The sequence below is a fragment of the Acanthopagrus latus genome, chromosome 10 (assembly GCF_904848185.1).
Source record: "Acanthopagrus latus isolate v.2019 chromosome 10, fAcaLat1.1, whole genome shotgun sequence".
In the NCBI taxonomy this organism is placed as follows: domain Eukaryota; kingdom Metazoa; phylum Chordata; class Actinopteri; order Spariformes; family Sparidae; genus Acanthopagrus; species Acanthopagrus latus.
The window spans coordinates 10,919,731-10,947,569 of NC_051048.1; the positions used below are offsets into that span (position 1 = coordinate 10,919,731).

Consider the following 27,839-nt stretch of genomic DNA (forward strand, 5'->3'; position numbering starts at 1 on the left):
TGAATTGTACTTTTCAAAAGCTATACAACTGAACTACTTCAGAGAGTTTTTTTTGAAGGACATCAAAAATTAAAGCAGCTCTAGATATACTACGACCTAATTACTTTGATTAGCTATTAGTGTCCTGGTAATGTTTGGCCTAATATATTACAGTCAGTGACTACTTGTGAAGTACTGTGTTGCCCTTGAGGTCTCAATCTGAGCGTGTAAAGTCCACAACTCTTGTTAAAGTAAAGTTGTCGGGAGTTTGAAATTTCCTTCTTGACCTCTGACAACAGTATTGACAGCAAGAGGCCAAAGGTCATCAACCAGTGGGCATCCAGTATCAGTGGACAGTAGCACCACTTTCTAACAAATAGTACATTTAAAGCAGAATTGAATTAAAAATTGATTTAAAAAAATAGATAAAAAAGAGAACTGACGCTATCAAAAGAATGGTAAAAAACCCACACCCAAACACAGGTCAAATACAATGGTTGTAGCCCCTGCAGCAGAACAAAGGATCTGACAAAGAGCTCAGGGTGTCAACCTGCAACTCCAACTTTCCCAAATCGCAATCAGATCGAGCATATCTCTGATTATGGCAGGCACTCGCTGTGGCTTCATTTTGATAAGCTTCTGCATTGTCAAAACATTTGTTTCTGTTGCATTCATTTTTCGATGAAATGATCTTGGCGAAGATCGGGCCGCTGCATAAAGTCTTCTCCAGCTCATCCCAAAGATTCCCAACAGGGTTAAGGTCTGGACTCTGTGGTGGCCATTCCATGTGTGAAATCTCATGCTCCCTGAACCACTCTTTTACAGTTTGAGCCCGATGAATTGTGGCATTGTCATCTTGGAATATGCCCATGCCATCAGGGAAGAAAAAAATCCATTGATGGAAAAACCTGGTTGTACTGTACATTCAAATAGTGTTGCTGAACCTTGACCTGACCAACTGAATCAACCCCAGATCATGACACTGCTCCCAAAGGCTTGTACTGTCTGATGCCTTTGTAAAATCTGGTATCATCAGACCACATGAACTTTTTCTATTGCTCCAGAGTCCAGTCTTTAACTACCCTAGCAAACTTTTTTTCCAATTAGCCTCACTGAGAAGTGGTTTTCTTCAGGTTGCACAGCGGTTTAGTCCCAATCCCATGAGTTCTCTTAACTTAGTGGTAACTTAGTACCTTCCCCACTACCTTTATAAGGTAGTGGGGAAGGTACCTTTATAAGGTAACTTTATAAGGTTTTAATAATGGGTTGGACAGTTCTTAACACAATTGTAGTAGTTTCAGCATCTCCTTTGATGATTTCTTTAATTGATGCAGGCCAATATTTTGACCCCTCCGAAACAGAGCAGCATCTTTTCCACCACCGTAGGACATGTCTTCTGACATGATCGTTTAAGAAATGAGAAGCTACTCACTGCATCAATTAAGTTTAAATAACCTGTTGCCAGCTGGAAGATATTAATCAATGCATCAGTGTTTTTATGTCAGATCTGAATTTGAAAATTAACTGGTAGCTATAGCTGTCAGATAAACTACAAACTACAAACAACATCTTTTGCAAGTCTGTCCATCTGTGGACAAGGATGCCTCCCCTGTACCTGAGATTTCCTCCATCTTTTTTTCCCCCTCCTAAAAGTAAAAGACGTCAATATTTTACAAAAAGAAAATAACATTTCAAAAGGTAGAAATGAAAATAAGTGGATACAGATTTTTGCCCTTCCCTTCACCTTGTGAGCCCTCAGATTCACTCTGTGACCCTTAGGAGGGACCCCGACGTTTAGACTGGGTTAACAGCACCACCAGAATCAACACCATGAAAGTTTCTTGTAGCTGCTTTAAGTGAGATGTAGAAATTTTACTTTTACTCGTTATGGAGTAGGCCACGTTTGCATTGCTGTCTTGGATCTGAGTACTTATTCCACCACTGTCAAACAGACACGGGTAATTTCGTATCGTGTTCTGGATACTAATCAGCATAGTTTTAGCAGAAAGCACTCAAACTGGTGACTCAGGTTTGTGTTTGCCAACGAACTTTAAAAAAACGATTGCAAATAAGAACTTTCCTGGGCTGTCCTACAGCGACCCGCAATTATTTGTTTTTTTCCGTCTCACAGCGCGCTGATTTCCTTTCTTCTCCTACTAGCTGAATGTCAATAGCAGCTCTGAAGTGCAACTATGCTCTCATAACATAGTGGATCTCAAACTGAAGGGCAGGCCCCACTTTCTGGGCATATAGCCAATATAGGGGGGAGATTGCCCAAGCAGGAACACAAATGATACCAGAACAGCATGTGACACATGATATGGAAAGTCTTTGTATGCTTGCTTGCTTTTCTTTTCTTTTTTACACTTGCGGTAAAATTCTCAGCCAAAACCAAGATGAGAAAACATTTCTTGTCCCCATTTAGATAACGACCCAGATGATACTGCACTTAAAAAAAAAAGAAAAAAAAATATCTGTCAAAGCAAAATACAGTTGTTTTGTTCCCCCCAATTGTACTTCATGGTTTGGATCTCATCGACAAAACCCAAAATAGCGGTCTGTGACCAAGTGTTTATGGAAACGTGGTTCTGTGGGTTTTCATATTCTGAGCTGCAATTCCCCTAAGCAGATGTAAGGCAGTGGGTCAGCCCTGTGGCTAGATGGAGCTGTTGTGTTGCATTTTTTCAACAAGGAAAAGCTGTAAGGAGCAATTAAGCTATTTCAAGCCAGACCTGGCATACCAAGGAAAACGGACGTACAGCGTATTTACCTCCAAAATAAAATACAAAAGTGTACCACATTGAAAGAAATGTGTTTGATACAACATTTAGTTCCCAAAGGATGGGGTGAAAATGTTAATCTAACATTTGAATATACACAATAGTGCAAAGTTTAATGTGTTTCCGTGAGACAAAACAAATCATTTAAAGGTGGGTTTCGACAAATCTGCCAACTGTTATTCATTCAGTCATGTATTTGTTTATACCATTCCTTTAGGGAAGTATTTTTCTATAACTGACATCATCTTTTTCAAATTAAAAATAAATGTGTTTTTTTTTATATAGTTGCTCATCAACATTATTACTTCTTAAGAGGCGCAAAATAGTTATTCGTAGATACGGATAGCAGATTCTAATTGATTCTCTTACCTTCATGCTCAACCCTTGATGGCTTGGGATGATACAGCGATGGAGCAACATTGCAAAAAAACAAACAAAAACAAGACAAAAACAACACAACTGTATGTTAATGATAAATACAATAAATCTGTAAATTCCAGGTCCAGGTAAAACAACCTACAAACAAATTACGTAATTGCACAATTCAGATGACAGCAGAGGATAGTCTCATCAATTACTGTTTTTCCTTAAAATGATGTAGGTATTTTTTTTACCTAAGCAAATACATTAAAAGCAATAGGATTTCAACCTGCGTTAATTTGAGTTTTATTTTGAAAGTTCCCCGCCGGATGTGTGCCATAGTCAACATTCAGTGTCTTGACTGGGGCCAACTGATCCAAGTGTCAGTGTCAAACACAACAGCAGGCTGCGACGTCCCTGTCAACTCCAGGAGTGAACCGGGGCTCCGCGGACAGTAACCAAGAGGAGCGAGCTATTCAACGCGTTCAGAAGACATTAATGAATAACTGAAGCCAAGTTCGCTTGAAGTTTCTGTCCCCCGAAAAGGCGACAAGTGGCACTTTGGGACGCAAGAGTTGGGGGGAAGGATCCGTGGAGAGAGCACTAAAGCGCGAAGCTTGCAAGTCGGTCTCCTCCGCTCACCTTTAACATGGCTTCAACTACCTGCACTCGGTTCACCGATGAGTACCAGCTGTACGAGGAGCTGGGGAAGTAAGTTCGCTTCATCTTTCGAATTGTTTTCGTCGGCAGTTTTAAATGAAAGTGACGCTCAATTGCCCTGTGCTTTTTGCCCCCGCTTGTATCGGGAGATCCCCCTCGCTTACCTGTTCCCTACCTGACGCGTTCGGTTAGCGCGTGAAGGCAGGGCGTCTCGCGAGCCCGAATTCAAAATTCTTTCGATTGAACGAACTTATTACGAACTGTTTATTGTCGAAGAATGCGAGCGAGAAAAAAACCCGATAATAATAATAATAATAAAAACCCTCTGTCTGTATATTGAATACTCCGAATGCTTTCATTGTTATTTTAACTTTTTGAATCGCTGCTCGGTAACGCCCATTAGCTTGTATTTCGGGGGCGACGGTGTAGAGCGCACCTTTGCCTATTAGTTCAAAAAGTTGATCCCCCCATTTTTAAAGCACACGCAGCCGAGTGGCTTGAAAAACATGCCGAATGTTTAATTGTTACATCATAATTCGTCTGTCATTCTTAACAGTGATTCAGCGAAGCATGCTCCCCCGGCGACGTGCCAGACACTTGAAAATAAGCAGAAATTTGAATGGAGTTTGGCGATATTGGCGGAGACGCACCTGTGTGGGAGCTTTAATTAAACGTGTCTCTCCGAACAGTACTGCAGCAACGAGAGGAACGATATGTAGACAAGGATCTGAGCGTGCTCTTCCTCATTCCACAGTGGTGTTCCTGAGAACCATGCCTATCCACAAAACAGAATTACAATTCGAAATTAGTGCAATTTTGCCTCTCTTGCAATGTACCAGCCTGCAGGTTTAAGAATAATTGTTAAAGGGCTTGATGCGAGCTTCCACATTTCACAATGTGTTTACCCAGATGAACGCTTTCTCCTGTTGGCTCTCCAGGTGGTTTGGTTTTGAAGAGCAAGCAGAGTGTTGCTGATAGTAACGCTGTCCACATTATTCATCACACTGGCTTGACTGAAAACCAGCCATGACACCAATTACTGCTCCACTCCGTCTTCAGGAATGTCGCTAAAAAACAGGTTTGCCAGTTTGTTTGGCAAATGGGTGAGTTGGAAACGGCTCTCCTGTAGGCCACCCGCGGGTTCATTCCACATGAGAAATCTTGTAATGGAGCCCATGCACATAGTGATTTGAATTCCTGCAAGTCCAGCTGCATACTTTTAGAACAAGCAAAAACAGGATGTATACGTGTGCGATTTTTCAGAGGGACTTTTTAAAAAGCCAATCCATGGTATGTTGTAGCGTATGACGGAATCTGTTCGCTCGCTGTTCAGAGCAGTGCTTCACACAGTCTGCAGCAAGACCTTCCCTCGGATGTCGTGTTACCACTTGTTGACACCCATGCATACATTCTTGATGTACATACCAGAAATGTGTTTGCGCGGCTGCAAATGGAGACCCTTTTGCATCAAAGTGTTTTTGGAGGATCCTGCCGAGCAATATTAATGATTTAATCCCCAACAAGTCAGGCATAGCTATCAAGCGAATTCTGCTAATCCACATTAGGCAAAAAGAGATGTAAGAGCCACCGTCTGCCTGCGCAGGGGTTTTCACTTTTGTCCCCGATTAGACCTCTTTTTAAAGGACTGTCTGGGTTGTGCTCAGACTGTGCTTGATTGACATCTCCCTCAGTCTACTGTTAATTAAGTGTCAGGCCTGAAGAATGTGTGGATTCAAATGGTGAAATCTCTGGTTCCCCTATATCGCTCTTGATCTTCTTGTTTTCAGCTATCCATAATGAGTTCAACAATGTTCAAAACCTGGCACCCTCATTATCCACAATGCATCCCAGCCAGTGAGTGACATCACTAAAAGGAAATCATCAGATTACATGCAGCTGCCTCTGGAGCCATAAAAAAGGCTTTATATTACTTTTTCACATATGGAGTAGTACTGCCAAAATTGGTGAAGTTACTCTTTCATTAGAATACAGATTATAGAGAATTAGATATACTGAAAGTCCAGAATAATGCAGGGTAGATTCCAGCCTGACTGAAGCTTAGAATCAACTCAGTACATCTCTCGTTTGAACATTAAGGCACTTTTGTGTGCGTGCAGCAGAGAGGTCGCAAGGTGCTTGACGTGATTAAAGAAATATAGTTAGAAAACTGATACAGGCACCATTGCGGACAGCGAGGTCACCTCCTTGGTATATTTTCTGGGTCTTTATAAAATTGTTTGTGTAAGTTAGCAAAAGAGTCAAATTAAAGTTGTCAGTTGTGTTTTCAGTCAAGGTTGTCATCATTATCTCGCTAGCAGAGATGAACAGCTCTAGATATGCAAGCCATTACACGGTATACTGTATATGTAATGAGTTGCGCACATACAATCCTGTCATTCATTACGTAGGAGGGCTGATGGGTGGCACCTGCCCTTCACACTCAAAACAAGTAATTACTAGTCTATGTTTATTTAAAGTTGGGAGCAAAACAAGTCCAGACTGTTGTTTCTGCTCTAAAATGTTCAGTTACAAAATTACATAGATAAATATAATGATGATAATAATAATAGTAATAATAATAATAATAATAATAATAATAATAATAATAATAATAATAATAATAATAATAATAATGATGATATATATTTGTGTGTGTGTTTTGGAAAATCTTGGCATTCTCTGACATCTCTAACTCTCCTGTAGGGGTGCTTTCTCTGTGGTGAGAAGGTGCATGAAGATCTCCACAGGGCAGGAATACGCCGCCAAAATAATCAATACCAAGAAGCTGTCTGCCCGGGGTGAGTACATGTTCTGTAATGCGGCTTTAACCAAATCCAGGGCAATATGAACCAAATGTCTGTCACGATAGCGAAGTTTCATATTGGCCGATATTGATAATTACTGATCCTAAGACCCGTCCTATTATTATCGCTGTTAAAGACCAGGCGAAAAGGGGCTGAATTTAACCTCACTGTTTTGAATATAAGCACTTAATTAAGGCACACAGGTTATAATCGCATTAACATAATAAAAAAATTGCTGAATTGGTTGTTCTTGTGTTTTTGTCAAAGGATGGTTTGTAAAACAGTTGAACAGCAACAGTGCTGGCGCTGCAGATTGTGGGCTGTAGATGCCTTGGTGGTTGCGGCGAACACCTTGGCTGTCACAGCTGCAGCGTCTCTGCAGGCCGGGTGGCAGAGCAGCGGCGGCCACAGCCAGCCTATCTGCTCCATGTAACGAGCCCAGACACACTCCAGCAGTGAAGGGTGGCCCCAGAGCACGCGTGACACCAAGACGAGCAGCAGAAGACGGGGACAGTGGCCAAAATGGTTGGGGTGCTTGCTGGCATTTATACTGTTTTACGGGCTGGTCTTGTGAGAGCAGTGACCCAAAGTAATGCCTGTGACACCCTCTTCTGTTGTTGTCAGTCTCATGGCGATGGTCAACAGAACCACATACCTGCTAAATTGGCTATTCTGGTGTAACTTGTAGCACACCATTATTAAGGGTTATGATTGGCTGTTTATAAGTCAGCCATGTGCTGTCAAGTTCATTTGCATTGAATGCACACTTGTGAAACAATGTGCTTATTGCAGATAACTATTGCTGTCAGGCCTACTTTAACCTCAGAAGAAGCGATTGTCATTCTAGATTTTGTTATTCTGTTAACTGTGTTGTATAGAGACACAAGGCTGCGGCACAGATCACTCTGGGACAGTGTCTTTGTGTGAAACTGTTCCTTTTTTTAGCCATGTCACCCCTCAAACCAACTTGTTTCGTTTTGACTGTACATGTTTTCTCACCCCTACTCTCAGTCATTTCTATAAGTGGAAGGTTGTCAGATTTCAAGAGCATGAAATTCCCTTTCACTTTCTTGATTTCCATTTATTGTAAGTCCACTCACCAGAATGGCACCAACATGAAGGAGCTCCTTTTGTGACTCATTCTTTGATATCAACCACAGCCTCTGTCTGATGAGCTGTATGTGACTCACTGCACTGTCTTCTTGCACAGTAAAACACAAGCCAGTGAAGGCAGCACACTGGCAGAATCAAGAAAAACCCCTCTCGGTGACCTTTTTGTGTGCTTGCATCTGTAACAGAATGTTTGTTCAGGACGTGGCAGCATGGATTCTTTATTTTCCTCTCCTCACCTTCACTATTCTGTCCATCATTATCTGTGCTGTGTGGGCAGAGCTCCCACTGTCCAGATTATGCACAGCTGATTGATCCCTGGGCTGATGAGAAAGCGCTCAACACACAAATACACAAACAAAAGGAGATATGCTTGAAAAGGCACACAGTGATGGTGAGCGACAGCATAGAAGCAACAGATGTAGCGTCTCATGAGGGAAGCAGGGGGTTTCCTAACAGCATCAACAGCTTCATGTGAGAACAGACTGTATTTTCATAGTTTTGGCCTATCGAAAAACTAACATTGGTCATCTATTGCTCCTATTCCTAGCCTCTAGATTAAGTCCAGATGAGTCCAAATTTGCTTGAGACTGTTGTAAACGGGTATGTGTGTGTGTGTTGGACTGTTGATTGGACTATGCAAGACTTCTGAAGACATCATCGTGGGCTCCAGGAAAGTGTGATGATTTTCAAATCACGATTCATCCATTATTCCCTGGGAAATGTGTGTAAATGTTGGAAAACACCTTATCTGGCAATCATGAAGAAAGTGAGATAAAATTCCTGCATGAGTCTCCAGATCTTCAAAAAAGTTGATGGGGTCTATTCTGGGTCAAAATCCATTCTCTATCCAAATCTTGGTGGAAATCGGTTCTGTAGTTCTTCTGTAATCCTTCTGAGGAACCAGTTTACAAACAGACAGTGGTGAAAACATTCCTGTCCTGGCAGAGATAAATATTTTGCGCATGATTACAAAATAACTTTGAAAAGATGACATCATTGTACGTATTGCTGCATCAAACTGCATTTCTTAAATGTGAATGCTTGGTTATTTAAGGGCAAAGACGAACAGCTTTACCTTTACCTTTGAATAAAGACTGACATGTGCCTGTGGCTGAGACTGAGACAAGTCCAAAATTATGGCTACAAATCTTGAGACAGAACCTGAGGTTGTACTTTGTTAACTGAGCACAACACTTAGATAATCTAATCTATAAGATAAGATGCAAGTTGTAATACAGAACATTATATTGTAATTGAGATGATTTTCTTCACCTGAAATTAATAACATCAGTAATGAATATAAAAATCGTCTTTTTCCTGACAGATATCCACACCAGTTGTCATTTTGATATGTTGTCTGACCTGAAAATGGCCAGATCAGTCCTTGTATATTCTCACTATATTATTGTTTTATTATGACTCTCAATATTTTCTGCAGCATCCCACAATCCCTGTCACTGAAAGACCCCTCAGGTTAACAGCTGGGTTACTGATGATAAGATTTATAACAACACGTCTGGTTTATTTAGTGCTGAAACAAATTGCACATTGCAGCCTCATAGTGAAATTCCCCATAATCCACCTTACAGGGGTTTCACATGACAGCAGTGGTGTTCAGAAAAGATGGCGAGAGAAAACCTTACTGAAGGCTCTCTGTGCCTTCAGGCAGATGGACAGCAGTGTGTCGTCAGACCGTCTGATAGATACTGAAGCAGGCAGGCTGATGTGAAGATCACGTTCAATGAGGGGAAACCCCAGAGTCACTGCCAGGGCTGCTGACACTGCTGCTGCGTGAGGAGAAATCTTAAACAGGAAGCGCCATCCCAGTGGAGAGGCTTTATGTGGCTGTAAACCTTGGCTTCACACCAAAGGCAGGGCTTTTGGGTGGAGTGCACTTCCAAGGATTATTGACGTGATTGTGCTGCAGTTGAATTATTGAAGTGTGACGTCAACTTAGCATTGCATTTTTAAAATTCTTTTCGAACCTAAAGCTTTGAATTGTTGTGAGAACATATTCGTGCCATCAATTGTGTGTGTGCTGTCAAGAATATTTTATAGGAAAAGCACAGTGCGAGGTCACTCCTCCACTCAGGGGAATCAGGAAGTGGGTCGTCGATATGTAGGTAGGACACAGCTTGGTTTGAGAGCAGCATGAGTGTTACTCCTTAGGGTGTAGCCTCCACTGTGATTGGATCCTGAGTGTAAAACATGCCAGATCATATAAAGACATGTGAAATATGCAGTATGCAGTGATCGTTGTTGTGGCTTTGTGTCATTTTGTTGATGTTTGAGGTGTTGTTGGCTTCTCTTTTTTAAGCTTGAGTGGTCAAGTGGGGCAGCCTGTTCATATGAGCCCCTTTACACAGCCTGTTCAAGTGGGTCTGTTGCATATGAGACCATGGTTGAGGTCAATAGCTACAGTCAAGCCTCCATGGCATTAATAGTTCTGTAGATCAAGCTGCTTTTATGACATGTTTTTTATCCCTTGCTGTTACGAGTATATTTGAGGAAAATCATTGCAAACATGTGTATACTCTTCAATTAAGTCTTTCTTCCTGTTCTAAATGTTCTAAAGTTATTTATTTATTCCAAATTATCTACCTTATTTTTATGAATTAATTTGATCATGGTGGAAGTTCACACATTTATTTGTGCATTTCTTTGCCCAAACAACTCCCTTCCAAATAAAGCCCTTATAGCCCTAATACTGGGACAAGCACAGAACATGTAACTAAAACATTATCCAGATGTACTGAAGTGAAAGCCTGTCTTCTCTGACAGCACTGGCTCGTATGGTGGAAAAACTAGGGCAGTGGTTGAACACAGCCCTAGTGATGCTTGGACTCAGCGGAGTGAAAATGATCACTTGACAAACCCACCAGGCTGTGGAAAAGCTAGCTATGGTTCAGGAGCCAGCCATTCTGACGTTTTGCTTCTGGAAAATACCCGAGGCCCCAGCCGCTCATGGTGAACTCTTCATTCCCATGGAAACAAAAGAGATGGCGAGCTAAATATAGTCTGTGGGGTAATATAGGCGTTGGAGTATATGACAGTCTTGGTGCTGTTAATTGTCCAAGCGCATGATGGTGTTTGTGTTGTATGAATTGCAAAGCTCAGACTCATTCAGTTAAACTAAGATCAATAATCTAATTTACTGAATTTCTTTGATCTAGCTTCATTTTACAGCAAGTAAGTTCTATCTGTCATGTTTACACAGGCACAAATACTACTCAAAAATTGTAGATTAACATGCCTGAGCCAACTACTTTTTATTTTCAAAGGTGATGACCTAACCCCTCAACCCTAAGGTTTATATATACAACCGGTCTGAGGTACCTAAATCCTTCCTGCAACACTCCCCTGCGTAGACACACACACACAAACACACAGTGTGTCTAAATAAAGTGCTCTATCAGAGCACACACCGCTGGTTGGTGTGTGTGCAGGGCCAGCAGTTGGCTTAGCAGCTAATGTCAGAGGCTCACACGCAATTTACACAGTTCCCTGCAAAGACTTTTCAGTGCATCTTGGCATTGTATCCACAGCTCATCCCTCAGGTCCTGGCTGACCCATATGGCCTGTGACTTGGATGGCCAACGAGCTGTTGACACAAGCTTAAGTGATGACTCACAACGCCCAGAGAGAATGTCCTTGTGTCTCTTTAAATGGTATGTAATTTTAAATAATTGGCTAAGAGTACTTGTAGACTGGTTAGTGTTTTCTAAGAAGGATATGAAAATTATGTGTTAGCACTTGTCTCCATACCTTGATAGGCAGTGGGATGCTATGAGAGCAATAGTGCCACATTTTGACAAATTTGCGTTCTTGCCATCTGTTAGTTCAGAAGACCAGTACTACCTCATATCTTTCCAGTAAATCTATGGCTACAGTCGGCAGTTGGTTGGCATAGCTTCGCACAATGTCTGGAAATTTCCTGGAGCCTTGAGGTTGCCAGGCAGTACTGGGCCAAAAACTGTCAAATTTAACCATTTTGAATAGAACCACTTAATCAAGACACACAAATTATAATTGCATTAGCGTGATACAACACCCCCCCCCCCTCCCCAAATTGCGCTAATGAATAAAAATACTGCCATATGGGAAATCTCACTGGTTCTTTTTTCATTCACAGTTTCCACACACAGGCTCACAGGTTGTAATGACTCATTAGTCAGTTATTATATGTGCAGCTGCAGTGTGTCTTGGCTCGTAGGTAGAGCAGTTGCGACCAGAGCTGGCCTGTCTGCTCTACCTAATGAGCCTAGAGACACTCTGGCAGTGAAGAGTGGCTCTGGAGAATGTGTGACACCTAGGGGAGCAACAGAGGAATGGTGCAGAGGCCGAAATGGCCAGTGTGTTTGCTAGCACATCTGCGGATCCTAGGCTACAGTATCAGACTGCCACGAAAGCAGACATGACTACTTGTGAGTTAATAATTTAACTGGTCTTGTGAGAACCCATACTAATAAGTTGCCCAAAGTAATGCCTCTGTTGTTGTCAGTCACATGGCTGTGGTGCAGCAGAACTACATACACTGATAAATGATTGGCTGTTTGTGTGTCACTCGTAGCAGACTCCATCATCAAGGGTAATCATAGGCTGTTTATATGTCTGGGCTTATTGGCTATCTGCTGTCAAGTTTGTTTGCATTTAATGAATCCAAATGAAACTATCGAGCATTTTGTGGAACCAATTCCTTTTATTATAAAGCCTAAAGGAAATACTCCAGTTTATAAGTTTCAAAGAAATGGGAAGAGGTGGCACCTGGGCGGATGGCGCCAATTAAAGAAAAGGCAAGAAGGCTAACCAGCTGTAGTCTTCACAAATAATACGTCAAATACACCAAACAATCCAAAATGCTAAGATTTTGAATTTTACCAGCAAAAGTTAAATTTTTATTTTTTTGGCACCGTGTGTCAGAATCCCCTGTGTCCCCTTTTGACTTGTCTTGAATGTAAACAAGTTTGTTGAACATTTCTCCACAACAATGCAGAGTAAAAAAAATGTGAATCTCAGCAATTTTGTTTTTGATGACATCACTGTGTTTAACCAAGTGGAGAGCTGTCCACATTCTTGTGACTGAAAAGTCAGCTTCTGGGGAAAAAAACAAAATCCTTGTTTTCTTTGTCTGCGCTGTGTGTGTTTCCCCAGGAGATGGGGATGGATGGAGTTTTATTTTGTCTTTGCGTTTCTTTTCTTTTTCCACATAAATCCTGTGTGTTAAACCCCTTGTGATTGATTAAGCTGAGACAAATGGCTCTGGAGCTCTTAAACTGTCTGCTTTGAACTGGATTTTGATTCACATATTCAGTGATCTAAAGAAGGAAAATGTTTCTGGTGCTTTTACAGTTGAAATGCACCAGTAATCTTAACAATAGTGTGATGACAGAATTGTGTTTGTACATCTGTAATCATTCACCGCAGACTCCCTCTTCTTGTAACTGATGCACAGTTGCTTGCGGCAGGCTAAAAATATCTCTTTAGAACAACGCAAGGGAGCGTGAAAAACAGAAATCAGACTGCCATGTTATAGGACAACTGTCAGCGGGAGTGGAGGCCTCTCCAGTCATTGGCATCCGGTATTTTTTTTTATTATCTCTGCCTGCCTAATTTACTCATCAATCAACTGGCAAGGGAAAGAATGATCGTCCCAGCCTTTCTGTTTTTAAATGGTAATTAATGTTATTTCCACCGCAACTCCATCTCACTGTGTTCAAGCTAAAGAAGGGATGAATACGTGAGAGAATAATGAGCAGTGGAAATGAAAGAATGGAAGACACTAAGTCATGGAAAAAGATCAGCATGATGTACATTTCAGATAAACACATCCATCAAATGGCAAGCTAATAGAATTACTATTGAGCAATTCAGAATGCCAGTTCATGACATACAGCCACATTAACCGTCTAGTTAAGTTTTTTTTTGGGGGGATACAATTGTTCGAAGTTCCCTTGTAGTGCAGGCAGCAGATTGCAGGTATTGAGTGATGGATGATGAAACACGCTGGCAGATGCTAAGCTGATTTGTCTGCTATCAGCCACTCAGTCAAAGCCTACAAAAGGTGCCTCATCAATACTGATAAGCTGCATTGTCTATCTCTTGTTGAATAAAAACACTAGGTGGATTTCCATGGATTAGCGTCTCAGTCACTCTGAAGTCAAGCCTTTGTTTGATGAATCAAACAGGAGATAAAAAAGGGCCACTTTACTGTCTGTTGGCTTTCTTTCAGCTCATATCCGACTCAGAGCAAATAGGTGTTTGAAGTCTAATACTAATTTTTTAGAAGAGAAATATAGGAAGGATCAGTTTGACAGAAAATCGATGTCAGTAACTTAAGTGATTTTATTTAAGTTATCATAAGACACCAAATATTTTCTGGTTCCAGCTTTTCAAATGTGAGAGTTTACTGCCCCTCTCTGTTTAATTTGAATATGTAACAACCAACCAATTGTTTTCCTCTGTTTTTAGCCATTTTATGGCGGTACAATGTAGCTGCCCCAATGCCATGATTTACAAGCACTTGGATGTCTTCAAAATGGTGAACACTAGGGTTGTTCTAATACATGTACTAGAATCAGCAATGGTTAAGGAAGTTTTTTTTTATAGGCACCGTGTCTTATATGAAACTATTAAAACAATCTAAACATGATATCGAGAGTTTTAGTCTCAAAATCCATCAGACAGATTGCGTTCCTCCTCCTAGAATTCTATTTTTCTCTTTTCTCTTCATTGCCACATCGTCGAACTGGGTGGTGTTGCTTTCTGTTTTTAATTTGTTGATTAACAAACCAATCTTTGTCGATTGCTAGTTTACGTGATGCTTGGTAATTAGATTACTCCCATATTGCATTGTTAGCCTGCCTGTCCTTTATCGTAACAATCGTGAAATTGACAAAGGGAGAGTTAAACTCTAATTACCCTTAATACCCTTCAAAAATGTGACTGAGTTGCCACTCCATCCTATGGAGTTGCCACTCCATCCATTTACCTAGCCTGGTCCGAGGAGTTCCCTTTCCCTTAGATATTGTGTGTAATTCCTCCAGGATGCCCACAACACATCCCAGTTGGACATGACTCCCTAGAAGGCATGCTATTCATACACCCCAACCACCTCAGCTGGATAGTTTCGATATGGTGTAGGGGTCGACCAATTACTGGCCGGGCCAATGACACGAGTAATAGCAAATCAGCACTGAAGGCTTGGTGCCACTGACAGGGTGGAGAAAGGTGAGAAGGTCTAGTGAGCTGACGGAACTGCATTAGGAGGGTAAAGCAGCTGAGTGAAGTTATAAACGTCACAGTCCTCTACACTGTAGTTCCAAAAATACCACACTCCTATGATTTGTTTCCATTAAGATCAGCATACGCAGTTTCCTAGTTACACCGCTGAAATTGCCCAAATAATGCAATTTTGTTATGTGTAAGTGATAATGGTAGCCTGTATATAGCCTTTCTGAAAGTGATGGCTGGCCCATATAAATTGGTGTAGCAGATAATAACGGTGCTAATGTTTCATGCTACTTTGAATGCCACTTTTGCCAGGGTTGCACCTTGACCTTCATGACCAGCATCTGAAGGTGCAGCAAGAATGAGCACAGTGTCTTGCATGGTAGTCACAGGATTAGATCTCTGCTTTTTGCAGAATATGTGGTTCTCTTGAATTCCTGAGGGACCATTTTGTTAGGGATGAGAGTCAACACCTACAATTTTTTGGCCAGAGCACTAGATAGAAAATTGTTGAATTGGGAAGAGTCAATATTTGCAAGTGAAGGTGTTTAAGTATCATAAGACCTTTTACACAGGAAAGAGTAATATAATTCTGTTTATATGCATTAGAACTTCTGTTTAATGTTTTGTATTATTTGTCAAGGCTACAGTAGGTAATCCCGAGGCCCCTCCTGATTTGTCTTTCATTGGTGTCATCCACTCAGGTGCCACCTCTTCCCATCTCTTTGAAACTGATAAACTGGAGTATTTCCTCTGGGCTTTATACTAAATCCTCATTTAGCCAAGTAGGGCAGCCACTTGAGGGACAGGCTGCCTGCTTTAATTAGGGCTTCTTTGTCTGTCAGACAGAGACTGGCTGCTTCAGTCTAGAGACAGAATCTTCCAGCGGTGCTCTCCTCTGCCTTAATAAACCACTCTGCTGTCTCTGAGAGCACAAGGTCAGTCGCTCTGTGTTCCTCTGATGCTTTGTGGCTCTCTGGTAAAGCAACCCTTTCCTTTATCCTGTACTGTTTTCTGCCTTTCTTATTCTTGTGGCATTAGCATTTGAACTTTGGATATTTGTGTTCATCACAACAGTAGCAGCATGGTGGCACAGTGGTTAGCACTGTTCCCTCACAGCAAGAAGGTCCTGGGTTCAGTACCACTGAATCAGGGCTTTGCTGTGCGGAGTTTACTTGTCGTCTCCCCGTGATGCAAAGGTTTCCTCAGGGTACTCCATTTGTATTTTTCTATAATGTATTCATGTAATGCTGCTGCAGTTATCAAGGATGTAGACAATAGGACTTTCCTCCTGCTGCATGATTAGCCCTTGAAATAAAAATAAGTTGTAACTTTTACTAATGTCAATCCTTGTCATTTCCACAAAGGTGAAAAGAAAAGAACATGACGGAAAGTAAACATACAATGAATGCAATGTGAACACTTTAGTAGTCAAACTGTGAAACAAAAATATTACTCTCACCAAAAACCAGTGTTGGCTCCGAGCACTTAGAATATGTCTTGCCCTTTTTGTCTTGGCATAATAATGGAAGGTACTTGTGAAATATTTGAAATACACTGTGCCACACTTACATGATTTATTTAGCCCATTAGGACTCTTAAGACTCTTGAGGCAGTTAATAAAGTCCACAGAGCATTTCTCTTATGATGACCCTGTGTTGTTCAACAGCACCATGGGGCTTCTCCTGTAATAATGAATGGTTACTACACTAATGGAGTTTCCTCATGTCTCAGATAAACACTATCTGGACTGTGTCAGTAATACGGCTTTCCTAATGTTTGGATGACCCACACATATTGTGCACCAACAGCAGAGGGGAAAAGCTGCCAGAACCATGTGAAAGGCGATCCCCCATAGACATTCTTGGCCAAAATCTTGTTTTGTCTCTCTCCTTCCCTCCCTTCAACATGTTTTCTCTCATCCTCAGTGGGTGGTATCAGGGATTACATCATACACTGGAGATGATTTGAGTTGGTTCTCTGGTCAGCCATAGCAAAAGCCTTTGTTTCTGGCTCATAAAGAGGCTTAGGTGGTACATCAGAAAAAGTGTAACCTTAACTCTTCTATACGTTCTGTTTTAACACATTTGAGTAACTTAATGTATCAAGTTTGTGTCTAGTTTATAGTTTACTATGATCTTATTTGGTTATCAAAGATGGTTGCAGTTGGTTTTTGCCCAGCCAAAAAAAACCCACTAATGTTTTGTTGGACTGCCTTGAGCTTTGATTACTGCACACATTTGCTGTGACATCGTTTTGATCAGCTTATGCAAGGATCACAACATTCATTTCCATCCGGAGTTGCATTCATTTTTTTGCCAAGATTTTGTATCGATGATGGTAGAGTTGGGCCACTGTGTAAAGTCTTATCTAGCACATCCCAATGATTCTCAACAGGGTTAAGGTCAGGACTCTGTGGGGGCTAATCCATGTGTGAAAAAGAGGTCTTGTGCTCCCTGAACCACTCATTCACAATTTGAGCTTGCTGAATGGTGGCATTGTCATCTTGTAAAATGCCGGTTGCATTGGCGAAGAAAAAGGCCATTGATGAAGAAACCTGGTCATCCAGTATATTTTTTTTGGGCACATAATGTTGCTGAACCTAGACCTGACCAACTGAAGCAAACCCAGATCATAACACTGCTCACATAGGCTAGTACGGTAGGCAATAAGCATGATGTCTACATCACTTTATCAGCCTCTCTTCTTCCCCTGATGGCCGCATCACTCAGTCTTGGACTCATCAGACCACATGACCTTTTTTCCATTACTTCAGAGTCAAGACTTTATGCTCCCTAGCAAACTTTTTTTCCCAATTCGCCTTACTGAGAAGCGGTTCTCTAAGGCCAAACCACTGTTAAGTCCCAATCCCTTGAGTTCTAGCAGGGCTGTGCATGTGTAAGCGCTCTTACTTTCAGTATTTAACATAGCCATGACTTCTCATGTTGATTTTTGACCATTTGATTATACCAAATGTTTAAGTGATCTCTGATCACAATGATTATAGATTTTTTTTTTTCGTCCACATTTCTTCCTTAAAGATGATGGTTCACCATCAACCTTCCAGGTTTTAAAAAAAAAGCATGGGTCAGTATTTAACCCAATTTTGGTAGTTTCAGCAGTCTCCTTGGTTGTTCTACTTGATGATGTTTTACTTGATGCAAGCCAGAAGAAATGCAAAGCTACTCAGTGAGGCAGTTGGGGATAAAGACATTTGCCAGCTGAAACATAATACTCACTGTAGTAATCAACCAGTGGAAATCTCTTACCTATTTAGTTAATTCCAAGCTGTGAATTTTTGTTTTTGCCTAGGCAGTGTTTTTAGAATATTAATGTGGTGGTTTAGTGTTGCATTCAAAGCTGAGCCAGGTAGTTAGTTATTTAATTAGTCCACAGAGCAATGTGTATAGTGCTAAACTGTTGCCATTTTTAAGACGAAAATACAAAGAACTTGTTCCAGCTTCTGGAATTTCAATATTTGAAGGTTCCCTTAGTCTTGGATCAAAATAAAATCAATGTTTTAGGGTTATTAACTGTTAGTTTGATAAATGAAGCAGTTTGAATACATTAACGTGAACCCTGTAAAATTGATGATGGAAAAAATCTGTAGTTTTAACTAGGGCTGCACAATAAACGAAGCATAATGGAAATTACAATATGGCTAAGTGGAATATACAAATAGTAATAGTGCAGTGCAATACTGCAGTTATTTGATGAAGGTAAAACGCTGGCCATAACAGCATTATAATGAAGAACTGTGCAAACTGAAAACTTACCCACACTCATCTAGCCGCTGTAGGGCTGTTGGATCAACGACAGATGTTTTTGTCTCACATTTTGTCAGCATGCGTCCACAAACACAAAGAGCTCAGAAAGATCTCGAAAGCGAGAGTCGCCATGTTCCCTCTCGAAACTCCAACCAAACTGTATAAACGTGGCTCTGCTGGTAATACAAAGCAAGAATCTGTTACTACCCTGCCTAGATCTGGTGTTCTGCCAGTTTGAATATGGAGCAAAACATTTCTTATCATGATTAGGTTTTCTGCATGAACTGATCAAGAACTCTTGGCTATTGACTGACCCGATCTATATTTGGGAGCAGTACAGCTATTCACTTGATGTCAGTTACATTCCGGCCACTGTTTTGAATCTCATTCACACAACACTCACAAACTCATTAAATTTCACTTTGTGTACCGTCATGCTGATTGTGGCATGGTTTAAAACAAAATAATCCCTCTTTCATCCCACCTCATGTCTCTCTTCCTCTTTTATTGTTTTGGCTGCATCACCAAACGTCTGCTTCCAGCTTCCAGCTTCCACAGTTTTTGTCAACTGTTGGCTCCAGAACGGTCTTGGCATTTTTTTTTTCTTTTAGTCATGACTACTGCGGCTAGACTGTGCTTGGAGACCAGGGGAAATCTCCCCAAACAGATGGTCACTTTGCTTGCCAGTGCTGAAGTGGGCACACAAACGACAGGCTGATGCTGTAGTTCCACTGAAATTCAGGGATTTCGCTGGCACTTAGACTGTGGTGGCTCATGAAAACACAAGGAAAAATGGAACATGGACAGAGAACACAAATTTAAGTATATCAGTATTTCTCAAAGTAAATCATTTAGCAGAGGTGGTAAGGGCCCCTGATCACTTTGTCTTTAAGCAGTTCAGCTCATTGACTATGGCTGAAAGAACAAATTGGATATGATTGTCCAAGGTGTGATATTTATCACAGTGTTTATTGCTCTGCTGCCTGGTGATTACATTTGGCACATTTTGGCATTAAACAAACTTAAACAATATCTTCAATTGTATTTCAGTCTCATATCATTCAGGCACAGAACAGCACTGGAAGTGGCTGTTAAATAAAAATCCAAACCCATCCAATTAGAGATTTAGAGGCAGGGTTGATTGTTGATTGAGCTTTACCTTACTACATCTGTAAAATGAGTCTGATGCTAGTCTGTCAGGATTTTGGTGCTGGGTGTCGCCCACTATGAAAAACTAGATAGGATAACATAATAGATACTCTTGCCTAATGGTGTTCACGACTCAAGCCTATGGGCTATGATTAGACCGCCCAAAAAACACCCCATGAAATTACGTCTCTGCTATATATGTAATGTCAATGCAACAGTAGTCTTAGCAATAGTGATGTTGTGATGCTAAGCCTCAATACACAGCTGTTGCTTTTCATGTAGTCTTTTTTTGGATCACCTGAAACTGTGCCTGTCGAGTTACTCCAAAGGGTAAAGGTTACTGTTCAAATATACCAATGTCAGTGGTCAAGTCTCCATATGAAACACAGAAAAAATATTTTCTTTCCATTACATTTAAGTCCAGGAATGATCACAGTCGCTGCAGTGAAAGATAATTGAGGTTGTGTCACACCACTGTCGAGATTAAACGCCTCCACTTGAAGGTGACTCACGTCTATAAATTGACTCAATGAGGTAGAGAAGAGAATAAAATATGTACGTCTATGTTCTGTAGTGTCTCGTCTGTCTGTGTGCATAAGTTTAACAGTTTTGTGTGTCAGAAAATTTGATTCAGTAGTCTAATTTTTTGAAGTTGAAGTTGCTGTTCATGAAATCCAAAATGGTGCCACAGGTGACACCATGTTAAATAAATTAAACGAAGAAGAGCTATTACAGAGAGACTTGCAGGCTTTAGTGACTTCAGTGATTCTGTTAAAATACATTTCACTCTGACAGTAATAAAGGAATAAAGAGATTTGTTCTTCAATGAAAGTTCCACCATTTTAAAAGCTGCTTTCAAATGGTCTGGAAGAACTAAATCAAAGCAAAAAGCCTCATTAACTGAATTTGCATTTGTATTATTTGAATGCATCTCTTGCCAATAATATGTGATGCACATTATCTGAGGTCTGATTTATTTTATCACCGTTAAGTAGCAGACTGTCACCACCATTAACTATTTTGTTATTTGTTCTGAATGTACCTTAAAAATGTACCCAAGCCAAACAAGCAACAACCGATGGGCATACTGACCTGAACTTAACATTCCTCATTAACACTAACACAATGAAGCGTTGAACTTTACACTTGTGAATGTTAACTGTACAATTTTAATTGTAATTTTGATTTTAATTTTAATTGGCCTGCAAGCTGTAGCCACCCATTAGCGAGGGAGAGAAGGGCTCTCTGCATTGGTTGTGTGCTTGGCCAGCAAGTGGTATTTGAGACTCGACGCACTCCAGTGGTGACTCAGTTCACATTGACAGTAAATGGAAATAACTCTGTTCCTGTGGAGAGAACCAGCTGGTAGCACTTTAAGGCTGAACTCGCCCTTCAAAAGACCCTTTTCTTTATCCACCTTTATCTGCTCAGTGACTTTTGTCTCTGCTGCTATCTACTACGTTACTGCTAAATTGTTTCCTGATTTCCCAAATTACATGCAGGCCAAGGGTCATAATACGCATGCGTTAATAACACAGGCCTTAAGAGGATTTTGCATTATCGCGTTAACTTTGACAGTTGTTCAAAAATATTACTTTGTCCACTATTTTCTTGATTGATTATTTAGTTGTTGTGCATAATGAAATGTCAGAAAATGGTAGAAAGTGTGAAATAATGAAACATTTACTAAAGCCATGTTACTTGTCTTGTTAGAATAGAGTCCTTCTACTTGTCAAACAAAGGCAGCACAATGGTTTGGTTGTACTTGAAGGCCGACGAATTTCTAATTTGAAATAGGAAGATAGAATTTGAAAATAAGGAATCTGTGTATCCCTTTTCCTTTTAATATTCAATTTGGAAACCAAAAACTGTAAATGAAAAATAAAATTGTCATTTTGTTTCTTGTTTATGAATCTGATACCCAAAAGCAAATAACAGTTTGTACCTATTCATATTAAGAAGTGATCTTGCCAGACTTCTGTGCTCTAGCCATCATTACTTATTGCGGCGCCTGGCGCATAAAACACCCAAATCTACAGCCCAAACAATCGGCCATTGAGGTGCTAAAATGGTCAAAGATACGATTAGATTACGAGATGTGGAATTTCATTTCATCAGTCCTAACTGTCATCGTGCTTGACATGTTAATGATATGAAAGAATGACATGTAAAGCCTCTGTACACAGGACGTTTCAGGAGATGAGTGATGGCAGCTCTCTGGCCAAATGCAACAGTGGTTTTGTGTGCGTGTGTGTGTGTGTGTGTGTGTAATCCAGGGTTTATAATCTTTGTCTTGTGCTCTGTCACTGCATCGCAGCCAGTGAATCACACACCTCCTCCACACACTAAACCACTTTGGATTATGTCCTCTCGTGCTTTTGTTTTGTCTTGATCATACATCTGTCAAAAAGCCCTGCAGGGCAAGAGATGGGACAAATGACAGCTGGGAGTTAGGAGGAAGAAGTGGTAGTCCCTTACTGAGTGTTTTCTTCACAATTTAAACTGCTATCACTAAAGGCCCTCTACAGGGATTTCGGATGTTTTCTTGTCATTAATTGAGGACAAGATTGATGGGTGTCATCACTACATTGTTAGAGCTGTAAGTATTTTTCTCACAAGTGACAGAATTCTAGCTGAATTTTAAAACAAAACTAAAGAGAAGTGAGGAACTTCTGAGCTCTGCAGACTGAGGAACCTGAGTAAACAAAACAGCCAGGCTCAGATAGGACAACCTCCACAGAAAATAAAATAAATGTCCAGGATTTTTCTTCACACATATTTGTCATGTTTGACACACATGCACACTGGTAATGTGGTCTCTTTCTACTTTAATCCCATAGACTCAATCAGATTAGAGAGCTTCTCTAATGAAAGTTTGGCATCAACCCGTGTGTGTGTGTTTCCCCTGCAGCCTGTGGTGAACATTAACACAGACTTGAGGGACATTGCTATGAATTAAGCTCTTGACACCATGTCATCTTTGAAAACTTGTTCTAACTAACTGGAGGGGAGTTGCAGTCTTCAGATTATGTCTAACCCTTACTGATACATTCCGTGAAAAGACACAGGGTCATAAGGATACTTCAGAGGGCTAAAAACTAGCTACTCAATTAAAGAGTGCAACAGATTCATTTGACCATCAATGCAGTCAGTACTAACACTAACCATACATTTGAGGAGCTGAGATCACTGCTACCAAGCAAAGTCGTCCTGGAAAATGTCTCCAAGTTCCAAGTTTTTTGAGAAGGCACAAGCATCACGCACATAAGGAACAGCAGACACGTCAAAGCTACTCCCATAGAAAAGAAGCTCTCACCCGGAGAAAAAAGGACATCAACAGCACAGCACAGCACATCGTGGTGTTCAAGAGAAGTGGGTGAAAAGCTTGTCCAACAGAGAGCTCACCCAACCAGAGAAGGATGTCCTTGCCAAAGGACTAACTTTGAAGTAATTCCATACTGGTAGTAGATTTCATCACAGCAGAGTTGGCCATCAGAAACAAAAAGTTTTCAGACACGGAGGCAGAAAAGTCACGGTTGAAGGTATCAGCCACTCTTTGTAAGCACTCACCTCCAACATCACTAACGAGGATTGGAAGGCCCTGGCATCACTCAAAAGAGGCCAAAACATCACCATCGGGCCGGCAGACAAAGGGCGATGTGTTGTAGTGTAAAACACAGTGGACTCCTACATCAAAGTCACCGATCTGTTTCGTGATACTAACACCCATGAGACACTGAGGTGGGATCCTACCAGTAGCAACAAAAATAAGGTTATAGAACATCTGCAAAAACTGGACAAGGACAAAGTTATTGGCAGGCCATTGTATTACTGAATGTATCCTGGGAAAGCTCAAGAACTTCGCAAGATACATAAGGAAGGAGCACTGCTTAGACACATCATCATCAGTGGCATCAACTCCATTACTAACAAATACAAGCATTTAGTCAGTATCCTAGCTCCTTTGGCTTGTAACATTCAACACCACATCAAAAACTCACAGGATTTCTTCCAACAAGGTGGGAGAAATAACACTGGACCCAGAAGAAACAATAGTTTCTTATGATGTCACCTCACTTACATGTGTGAGGTGAAATGTGTTCATGAAACAGAAACACTTCCAGTTGCCTATGATAGAGCACATGGAATAAAGATTAATAATTAATTTATTTAATTTGACTTATAATTTGACTTATTACTCATTTTTTTTTAGACTTGTTTTAAGACCTTGAATATCTCAAGTGATTTCTTTACAGCCAAGTTAGACGGGCGTTATACTCACTGCAGGTTTGCAACAGAGTCCCCTTTGTGTGCGGCAGAGAGTTCAAGGCAACAGGTTGACTCATTAAACAAACTGTTTTCCTGGCCAGCAGTGACTCACGGTTGAATCACAACCTCAGATGCTGGTAAAATGTGGCAGTTCATACCCTGTTGAGTACAACCATTTTGGGGTCATATATTGAATCTGATCCTCTGAACCTGCTGCCGTCAAATATCAGTTTGTTTGAGAAGTTCTTCATGAATCCTACCAGGTGATTATTGCATTGATCATGCAATAAAAGGTGCGTTAAAACATCCCCGTTGCTACATGCAGGGTGGTAAACATCCCTTTAAAGATAAGGACTATGTGTTTTGGTGAGTCAGACGTCATCGGCTGTGAGGTAGAGTTTCTGCTAAACAAAAATGTTTCATTTGGCGTTTTAACAACAGGCTTGTCTAAAGATAAAGTGTGACTGTGACAAATGCTTTGATTAAGATAAAAACATTGGAACTTCAGCCATTTGTTCCGGGAAAATTGACATCCAGACATGATGAAATGGCGGTAGTTGGTCATGAAACAAATGGAAAAGGTGTCATTGCTTATGGTAACTAAAGGCCACCAATCACAGAGCAAAGCATTTGGGTATTTGCTTTTAATTTTAGCATTATATAATTTTAACACTTGCAGTGTTGGAATATTTTTCCAGAGAGGGTTTAGTTTCCAATCATGGTTCCATAAACCGGAACAACTCACCAGAAGAATTCCAATTAAATGTAAATTGCCAGACTGTGGTACTTTGTTATGCAGGATTGATGATGACAATGATGATGTCAGCTGTGTAAAAGAATTGAATGTCACCTAAAATTCAAGTTCATGAGTAAGACTGGATTTTGGTTCGTCTGATGCTGCCAAATACCGACAGATTGTCCAGGAGCTCACTGTTGGCCTGATCCAAGTCTGGGAGGAGATCCCCCTGGACACCATCCACCGACTCATCAGGAGCATGCACAGACTTTGTCGGGGCGTGCAAACGGAGGGCTGTACACACTACTGATTAATATTTATGAGTTACCGTGATAAATGTTGGATCAGCCCGTGATTTCAAATTTTCCCCTTTCCCTGATGAATTAGAACACTAAGGAAGGGTTCATGTGATGAAATGGAGCATGTAATTGCTACCTCAGAGTGCTACCCTTTTGTGTTGCTGGCTCTATGAGAAATTATTTATAAATTTAAGTGTATCTGTCGTTTTTTTTTTTTTTTTTTTTAATTCCAAGCTTACATAGGGATGTCTGTTATGGTTCTGTTTCACATTTTCCTAAACACTTAGTTGTAATTGAACCCAGTAAACCTGTCTTCTTAAAATCTTTTAAGAAGACATGATTGGTGAGTGATGATACAAGATACTGTACAATTCAGGCGATTAAAAAAATGCTCCCGTAATACGTTGCGTTCTGTTAGACGTTAGATGATATAAGATGTAATTTGTGAGACATAAATGCAGGGAGAGAAGGAGACGAAATAGAAAAAGATCACAAAACCTTGAAATGATGAGAGCAATAAAAGGGAAAAGGATGGCGACGAAGTGAAAAGATGAAAGTGAGAGATGTGGAAGTGTGTGGGTGGCGATAAATAAAGGTCGCTGGCAGGGGATGTTCTCTGAGCCATATGTGCCTGGGGTTTGACAGACAGGGCAATGTGCTTGTGTTTGCCCTCTATAAACAGAAGACCCAACACAGATCAGGCGGGATTTGTGCAAACCCTAAGACAACATAGGTAGTATATGCCACCATAAGGTTGAATAAGGTGCATTTATCGTAGCTCAAGCAAATGTAAAAAGCTTTAAGAGCTCTTTTAGAGGGCGGATTCTTGTTCTCTCCAGGCTTTTGGTGGTAACCTTAATCTCTTAAACCCTAGATGATTGCAGTACTAACTACTTGCCTGCAAGCATTATCCCCCTATATGTTTTGTGTGCACACATGCATTAATAGAGGAAAAGAGAGGAAAAACATTACTGTGGTATCCACACCCAGTTGTTTACAAGTTTGTACCTGCATTATCCACCGCAGTCAGACTGATTGCCCTAAAAAATGCGGACACGGCTGGAGTTCAGGACAGATTTAGGTACAGATTGCTGCCATGGTGTAAAAACATCTTCCTTATACTGTACTCCAATGGAGAAAATACACATCTCTCTGTAATAACAAATGAATTGTTCACTTAGACTAGAGTGTATATATTGTGAGTCATATTTTCAAAGGGCCACTTCAGCATTTCGGTCCAACAAGAAAGCACAATATTTCCGAAAATATAGTGTTATTTCTATCATTAACAGAATAATACTAACATGCCAACTGTATTTTTAGACTTTTTTCCCCCCCATATCAAAAACTAATTGAAAATAAACCTGCACTGAACTAGCAAATGCAATACCTAAATACATTTGTACTTTAATTTTCTGCATGACAAAAAACAAAAATGCACACAGCAGTCATTATCCCTTTTTTTTCAGCCGTTGGTGTAAATATTTTTTCCTTATATCATAAATTACTTATTTAGAACTTTGACTGCACTAACAAATGAAATCCCTGAATAGACTGGTGCTTTATTTCTTGCCAGGCACTTGGCAGCGCCTCTGCTCACACAGCTGAGCCACATTTGCCCTGATGGAGTTGACAGTTGAAACCCTAAGTACAGCTTCAGGGTGGTGATCAGAAAGCCTCGACCTGTGTTTGGATTTATTAACGTTCATAATCGAGAACAGCTTCGCACCCCGATTTGTGCTTCCAGTTAAATGCACATTACCTGACTTAATACTTTGGACAGCTCTGGGAAGGATAGAGGGAGGTTGTCCACTCATGTCTGCTTTTCCTTGTGCCTAGCTGAATTTAGTTTTTAGCTCACTAAGTCAGCAACTCTTCCGTCACCTCAAATTTGTCATTAATACCCCTGATGAACATGGCTAGTGCATTGTCAGTCCCGTCTGTAATTTCATAAAGCAACACAGATTATGCAGTGAAACTTTGGGCTTTGTTCCTAAACGTCACTTTATAACTCATTAATCCGCTTTGTCGATGTGGACTTTTCTGGACACATATATCGGACACATGTACCTTGCAACATGCCATCTTTCAGAAACCACCCTTTGGCGAAAAGATTTCCCACTTTGGCAGGTGATTCACTCACCGCATAACTTGCTTCAACTGCAGCGTCAGGGTTCTTCTTTGCTATATGGAAAAGACCTTGTTGAGATGATAGTCCTCTTTGTTCACCATTGACTTTTCAAAGAGACATCTTTGGTTTTCACAGCCCAACAAGTACAACACCAAGCCGGCTTTCTTGTCAAAAACTGCACCGACATGTGCATCGCCCTTGCCCTTTGCCATTACGTATATTATAATAACATTTTAAAAGTAATTTTGCCTTCCGGATTACATTATATACTGTGGCCGGGAGTTTGAGACCCGTGCTCCACCATCTCTCTGTACTGCATATAAATCAGGGAAATAAAATACTTTTTGCAGTAAAGTACTACATTTAATTGTTCGTGCTTATCAACCTAGTGCTACAAGAAGTCATCAATATTATAGAAGAACATCAAGATGTATATATGCTGCCCTCTCCTGACATGCAGAGTCTCTTTCTAGTGGTGGATGTAATTTAACTGATGGGAATTTTGAGTTTGCATTTTGACCCCTTGAGCTTGCTGTAGCGGCTTACTAATAGTGTAACAGCAGCA

The 27,839-nt window shown here is 40.6% G+C and overlaps 1 protein-coding gene across 16 annotated transcripts in view; it reads left to right on the plus strand.

The window, feature by feature from the left end:
- Positions 1-3,501: 3,501 nt before the first annotated feature.
- Positions 3,502-27,839, plus strand: part of LOC119027066 (calcium/calmodulin-dependent protein kinase type II delta chain) — an 80,399-nt gene continuing 56,061 nt past the window's right edge. For all 16 annotated transcript variants that reach the window (XM_037111878.1, XM_037111883.1, XM_037111888.1 and 13 more), the window contains exons 1-2: positions 3,502-3,830; positions 6,483-6,577. In XM_037111878.1, coding sequence (XP_036967773.1) covers positions 3,769-3,830; positions 6,483-6,577 — 157 coding nt within the window. In that variant the 5' untranslated portion in view covers positions 3,502-3,768. The remainder of the gene's footprint in view (positions 3,831-6,482; positions 6,578-27,839) is intronic.